The sequence below is a fragment of the Rattus rattus genome, chromosome 8, assembly GCF_011064425.1.
Source record: "Rattus rattus isolate New Zealand chromosome 8, Rrattus_CSIRO_v1, whole genome shotgun sequence".
Classification (NCBI taxonomy): Eukaryota; Metazoa; Chordata; class Mammalia; order Rodentia; family Muridae; genus Rattus; species Rattus rattus.
Window position 1 is genome coordinate 44971937 of NC_046161.1, and position 7112 is coordinate 44979048.

The 7112-nt window shown below is 43.9% G+C and overlaps 1 protein-coding gene across 1 annotated transcript in view; it reads left to right on the forward strand.

Annotated features, from left to right (window-relative positions):
* Positions 1–4440, forward strand: part of LOC116907571 (placenta-expressed transcript 1 protein) — an 11860-nt gene extending 7420 nt beyond the window's left edge. Inside the window, exon 4 of the mRNA XM_032910603.1 lies at positions 3575–4440. Within this exon, the coding sequence (XP_032766494.1) occupies positions 3575–3879 (305 nt within the window). The 3' untranslated portion in view covers positions 3880–4440. The remainder of the gene's footprint in view (positions 1–3574) is intronic.
* The last annotated feature ends 2672 nt before the right edge of the window (positions 4441–7112 follow it).

Genomic DNA, 7112 nt, shown 5'->3' on the forward strand with positions numbered 1-7112 from the left:
GTGCCATTTTTCACAAATCCCCATGATCCAAACCCCTGCTTCAACCAGGGGATTAGTTGGGGGGGAGGAGGATATCTCCGTTCAGTTCCAGATAGGCATCAATATGAAAAGTCAACCTTATTCTCGTTTTCCACACAACGTGAAACCCCCTCACACAAGGCCTTCACGTGGTCAACTTTAACCAATCAGTTTTTAAGGGAATTATGGGGGCAGGGAAGGGGGAGACGGAGGCCACTAGCTACACAAAAAGAGTTGGTATCAAAGAAATATCATTATCATTAGTGCTTGTGAGATTGTTTCTATTTTTGTTTTTCTTTTGGAAAGAGTGACTTGACCCTAGCACCTTGGCACAAGCTAAAAACATGCACATCCCTAGGCTGCATCATGACTTCTTCATGAGTTTTTTTTTATTCTCTCTGTCTCTGTCTATCTGTCTCTGTCTCTCTGTCTGTCTCTGTCTCTGTCCCCCTCTCTCTCTCTTTCTGTGTGTGTGTGTGTGTGTGTGTGTGTGTGTGTGTCTGCTCATGTGCATGTGTGTTCACAGATCTGCATATGTCTGCGTTTGTGAAGGCCATTGGACAATTCACCTTGTTCTATGAGACAGGGTCTCTCCCTGGCCTGCGACTCACCCAATAGGATGTTGATTTCAGGGATCTTCCTTCTTGGTCTTCTTGGTGCTGTGATGACAAAAGCATGTACCTCTACACCTGGAATTTTCATGGTGGGGTTGGGGAGCTCAAACTCAGATCCTCAAGCTCGTGTGAAAGAACTTTACAGACTAAGCCATCACCACAGACCTTCCACAAGTTTCTTTTCTTTTTTTTTTTTTTTGAACATTTGCCAAAATCATCTTCCACAAGTTTCTAATCACCTCAGCTAACTATGGTCACCAGCAGGAGTTTTCACCAGCTTTCCCCAGGGCACAGACCCCAGGCCCACACTTTCCCTGGGCTCTGTATCCTTCTCTCTATCCCCTTTTTTTCTTATTCTTGGGTAAGACACCACAGCATTCAAAACTGGAATTCAGAAAGGATGGTTTACTGGCCTAACAACACAGAGAAAATCCACAGCAGAGTGAGGTCTGAGGTTCTTCATTTTACCCGTTTGTCTGCTTTTTCTTAGAATTACATTAAAACTAAAGAGATAATGTTAAGGCAGTTTTTTATTGTAAGATTCAGCCAAGAGCATGTGTGAAGACTTGGATTCAAATCTTCAGCATTGGGGGCTGAGGGGGGTGGGAGTAGAGGCCCAAACAAGAACCATTAGTCTCTCCCAATGTCCAAATCCCTAGCCTTCCTCGAGAGCCATAGAGCACTAAAAGACACACAGCGTGCTGCTGGGTTTTCCTGTAAGTCATTTACTACAAAATGCACAGATGGAATAATTATTTCCAACAGCACATTTTAAAGTACTCATGCCTGATCAAACTATTACATGACAGTGTTTCCTGTTGGAGGTTTTCCCTCCATGAGGTTATTATCTTCCTCAAGGACATTTTTGAGAAAAACACTTGCAGAAATTCTAATAGAGCAGGAAGTATGTATTTCTAATCAGGACCCCTTGGCTCTATCCCAATAAAATAGAGGTTAAAAAAAAATCAGAAGAAAGGGCTGGAGAGATGGCTCAGTGGTTTAGAGTGTGATCTGCTCTTCCAGAGGTCCTGAGTTCAATTCCCAGCAACCACATGGTGGCTCACAACCATCTGTAATGAGATCTGATGCCCTCTTCTGGTGTGCATGAAGACAGCTACAGTGTACCCATATACATAAAATAAACACATTTTTTTAAAAAAAATCAGGGGAAAGGCCAAGAGTGATGGCACACCTATGATCCCAGCAGTTAGAGGCTAAGGCCAGGTCACAATTTTAAGGCCAACATGGGATACCCAGAGAAAGCCTCTGTCTCAAACAAAACAAAATAGTGAAAGGAAAGAGGGAAACATGGCTGTGCTCTGCTCTCCTGCTTTATGGAATGCCAGAGCGACACTTGTCCTGGAGAAATGCTAGAGAGAGAAGGCGTGGTCTCGACCACGAGGGCTTCCTCCAGAGAGGCAAAAGGATGCCTGGTCCTGTGGCATTTTCCTTCTACCTCTTATAACCAAGTTTTAAAGAGGAAGAAAATGTGCGTGTGTGTGTGTGTGTGCGTGTGTGTGTGTGTGTGTGTGTGTGTATGCGTGCGCACACATGTGAGTACAGGTGTACACACTTGAGAAGAACAAAGGAAACCATTCTGTGCCTTCAACTATGGCTCTCCTTCTTGTGACTAAAGATACAGGTTCTCACTAAACCTAGAGTTCCCTTTTTTTTTCTTCAGTTACACCGTTGGCCAGCAGCCCCAGCTATTCTCCTGTCTTTGCCCTTACCCCCAAGTGTCGCTCTACCCAGAGCTGGGGTTATAGGCCCCACTCCCAGCTGAAGGCGAGACACCCTTGAAGTGTCTGTGTTCCAAACTCCATGTTTTCTGGCATCAGACAAGTCCCTAAGTGAAGAGCTGGCTCGCTTTGCTTCTCTAAGGTCACTGCTGAGCACCAGCACGTAGCCAGAACCTACCTGAGAAACAGTCAGTGACCTGCAAGCCAGAGAAACAAGGTCAAGGATTCAGACAGGGCACCTGCCACTAAGTAAGGCAGAGGTCACTATTCTTGGTTCTGCATGATACTGACTTCTCTCAAGTCCTTGGAATTAGCAAGAAAATTATAAAAGTGTACTACCTTGGGTCATATTTGCACTACAGGTAAAAGAGTTATCAAGATAGTTGAGGGCAGACTACTTACCTAATAACAGACTCATATGTTTTATAAACTCTTTGGGTCTTTTCTTCTTCTCAACAGACTATGTAGGGGCTGGAGGGATGGCTCAGCTCAGCAGTTAAGAACATATAGTTGCTCCCCCAGAGAACCCAGGTTCAATACCCAGCACCCAAGTGGGCCTCACAATGATCTAAAACCCCAACTGTAGGGAGTCTGATGCACTCTTCTAGCCTCTAAGGGCACTGGATGTAGGTTAATACACATACAGACAGGAAGGGAAATGCATAATGTGCATTTTAAAAACAAATAATCAAAATAAAATGAAGGAGAAAAGATCGTGGAGACCTTAAGGACAGAGGCTTAGTTACTTTTTCTTGCTTGACAATCTGAACCTTTTAGCTGTCTACAGCTCTCTTCCCTGTGGGCACCGGAGAAGTGTTGATTGATGTTTGCTCTGGCTTTACTGTCTTTTTTTTTTTTTTTTTTTTTTTTCTTTTTTTTTTTTTTTTCGAGCTGGGGACCAACCCAGGGCCTTACGCTTCCTAGGCAAGCGCTCTACCACTGAGCTAAATCCCCAACCCGGCTTTACTGTCTTAAAAAAGACTATCATTATTGTGTGTGTGTGTACGTATGCAACTTGTGTGTGAAGGTCAGAGGTCAACATCTTGAGGTCAGTTCTCTTCTTCCACCTTTATGTGATATTGAACTCAATGACAAGTGGTCTTTACCAGCTGAGCCGTCTTGCCAGTCTTTAGCCTCTTTCTCTAGTGCCCACCTCCAAACAAAGGCTTGATAAAATTGTTTGATTTTTGTTTCTCCCCCCAGAAGAATCTTCAAGCTTGGCCTCTACTCCTGAGAGCCAGACCTCATCCATGACTACAGCCATGACCTCAGCCATGACTACAGCCAAGACTACAGCCGCGGCCACAAACAGTAGCACAGACGTGATCTCAGACAATACCACAGCCTTGACCACAGCCAATAGCACAGCCGTGACCACAGCCAAGACCACAACCATGACCACAGCTGCGACCACAGCCAAAAGCCTGGCCATCCGTACTCTCTGCAGCCCCCTGGCAGGCGCCCTCCATATCCTGCTTGTTTTTCTCATTAGTAAACTCCTCTTCTGAAGGAAACTAGGGAAACAAATCTCCAACCTCCAGGGCATCCTCCCGAGCTCAAACATACATGAATGAAGGTTTCATGTTCTCAGTCTGCAACTCCACCACCTCGGACCACAGACCTGAGACACTAGTGCGTTTGAGGGACACAAACATTTGCCTGGATCTTTCAGGCCACAAATTCTGCTTTTTGTAAATACTTAGTCCATCCTGCTTGTAACCTGAAGTTCTGACTCTCAGGTTAACACGTTAACAGCCAATCTGAACTTGCGTTTCTTGCCAAAGTATTCCCATGAGCCTCCTGGGTTTTGGGGTAGGGAGGGGAATATCCTTCATTCAAGCTGATTTCAGATTTCTGGCCAAACCTACTCAGGTTACAAAGGACTTATGTGACTGAAGGAAAAAGAGAAATGAGTGATAGTCCTGTGGCTACTAGCACATTCCCACCATGCCCAGACCAATCAGTAGGTTTCAAAGAGAGAAAATATATGAAAACTATGCCTCAGAAGTCAATGACAGGACACATGACTTTTTTTTTCCTAAGTCAAATAAATGGTATATTGAACAAGAGTACTGAAATTGAAAGAGTACTAAATTGAAAGATAACCCTCAGTGAGTGATAAAATAGTGTTACCTAACTTTGTTTTTAGAACTATGAATGAGGTGTGTGTGTGTGTGTATGTGTGTGTGTGTGTGTGTGTGTGTGTGTGTGTGTGTGTGTGTGTTCAAGGATAGATACAGGGCTAATTTATCTTAGTTTTGTTTTGTCCAGTCCAAGCTGGTCATTTCTCCCTTGATGATAATTTCCACTAAGAAATGGGCCAAAAAAAACAAATACTTGTAATATTTATAGTACACCGTGAAACAAAAAAAAAATGTTATTTCCAACAATAAGCCTGTAATAAGAAATAAAAGTTTTCCTTCAAAATTCCTTTTTCTATACCATCCAGACCACTCCCCAGAGGTAGCACCACCCGCATCAGTCGTTAATCAAGAAAATGTTCCTCAGTTTAAGTTCTCTTTTCCCAATGACCCTGGCCTGTGTCAAGCTGACAAAAGTCTAACCAGCACACAAAGTGCTAGTTCCCTCCTAACATCAGTCTCTTCTGTGTGCTGATTCTGTTCACTGCTTTCGTGTGTGCCTCGTGGGCAAGTCTTACCAAAACGTGCTACCCTGAAAGTTGCCTGGTTATTCTGTCCACTTCTGAAGATAAGAAGTCTGAGGGGTGAGAGAACTTCCAAAACCAGCCCTAACCACAGTGCTTAATACCTGGGCACAGCAGTCCTCCCTTGACCCCAGCCCTCAGGAGGCTGGGGACAGGACTACTGGGAAGCTTGGGGACAGTCTGGTCTCTGAGGAAGTTTGAAGCTGGTCAGGGATACATAGCAAGCCCTGTCAGGAGGGAAGGAGGGAAGGAGGGAGGCAGGAAAGGAGAGAGAGGCCACAGAGACGGTGAGGGGCAGGGCAGGAACGCAGACCTGCTCCAAAGGCTTGGTTTCCCACATGTTCACAAGGTTTTGAGTTGGCCCTGCCCCATAGCCAGCCAAAATAGGAGCTGGCCTCTGCTTCCCGTAGGGTAGACTGATGGCAGTGTCCTTCATGGCAGATGCAGTTACTACAGAGTCAACTGGAGCCCTGACCCCAATACCTCTCAGCGTACGTCTTTGAATTTCTGGCAGTTTGTTGTTTTTCTGAATGGAGACTGCCATGTCTTTCATGATCTTTGGTCATTTTCTTTTCTTTTCTTTTCTTTTTCTTTTTTTCAGAGCTGAGGACCGAACCCAGGGCCTTACGCTTGCTAGGCAAGTGCTCTACCACTGAGCTAAATCCCCAACCCCTTTGGTCATTTTCAACCCAGATTTCTTTGTTCTTTCAGCTCCTTCTCTGTCTCCTGGAACTCCAGCTATAAGTATGTCAGTCCGTCTGTATCCCACAGACCGTTCTTTCTTTTTTCTTTTCTTTTTTTTTCCTGCTCCTTAAACTAGATCTTTTCAACTGACCTGTCTTCAAGCTCACCAGTTATCCTGCCTTCTCAAATCTGCATGTGAACTTTGGCATTTTTCTTATCTTATTAGAATATATATATATGTATATGTATATGTATATATATGTATATATATATGTGTGTGTATATATGTATATATGTGTGTGTATGTGTATGTGTGCATATATATGTGTGTGTGTTTGTGTGTATGTGTGTGTATGTGTGTATATATATGTGTGTATGTATGTGTATGTGTGTGTATATATGTGTGTATGTATGTGTGTGTATATATATATATATTTTTTTTTTAACCTGTTACACTTTTCAGCTCCAAAAGTTCTATCCGGCATCTTGCTATAATCTCTCTCCGCTCACCACTGGTTTGTGTTCAGAAACAATCTCCTGGCTTCAGTTCTTTGTCACTGTTTCCTTTGAGCACAGTTAAGATGTTGACATCAAGTCTTTGCCTCTTAGGCCCAACGGCTGGGCTTCCATGGGAACAATGTCTGCATTGATTTTTTTTTCCCATTTATAAATTTTTGTTGAAAACTGGGTGTTCTGAACATTACAGTGTCTTGACTCCTGCAAACCTGATTCAGTTGTCTAACTGCTGTTGTTGAACCGTTGGTGATTGTAGCTGCAGACTGCATTGCCTTGGAGATTTTGTTAAATACCAAAATTTAGCACTTTTGCTGAAAGCTGCTTTTTGTGTTTGTTTGTTGGTTCTCTGTTGTTGCTAATAGATTGCAGAATTTAAAAAGTTCTGACTGATGCTGCCATCTTAATGGTTGGTGTTCTGGAGAGACCAGTACTTGGAACCTCTTGTTCCTTGGTTTCTGTTGTATCACCAGGTGCTTCCTGGTGACCGTGCCAGTCCCTGAACAAGTATAGACCTAAGCACTGAACACGAATCATCTCGTTCGATCCTTCACCAAGCCAGGGGTGGAGATTCACCTCGAGGTTCCCAGCACTCCAGAGGCTAAAACGAGAGGATTGCCATAAACTTGAGGCCAATGTAGGCTACATGGAACACCCTGGTCTACAGTGCAACACCTTGTCTAAAACAAACAAACAAAAATGAGAGGAGAGAGAGACAGACAGACAGACAGACAGACAGAGACAGAGAGAGAATGCTCAGTCAGCAAGAAAACAGTGAAGCTGGCTTTTAAAGATGATTCTATCTCACTTCGGAGCCTGCCTCTTAATCAAGACACCTTGGGATTCCTCAATAACTCTTCAATTACTAGGGGCTCCCCC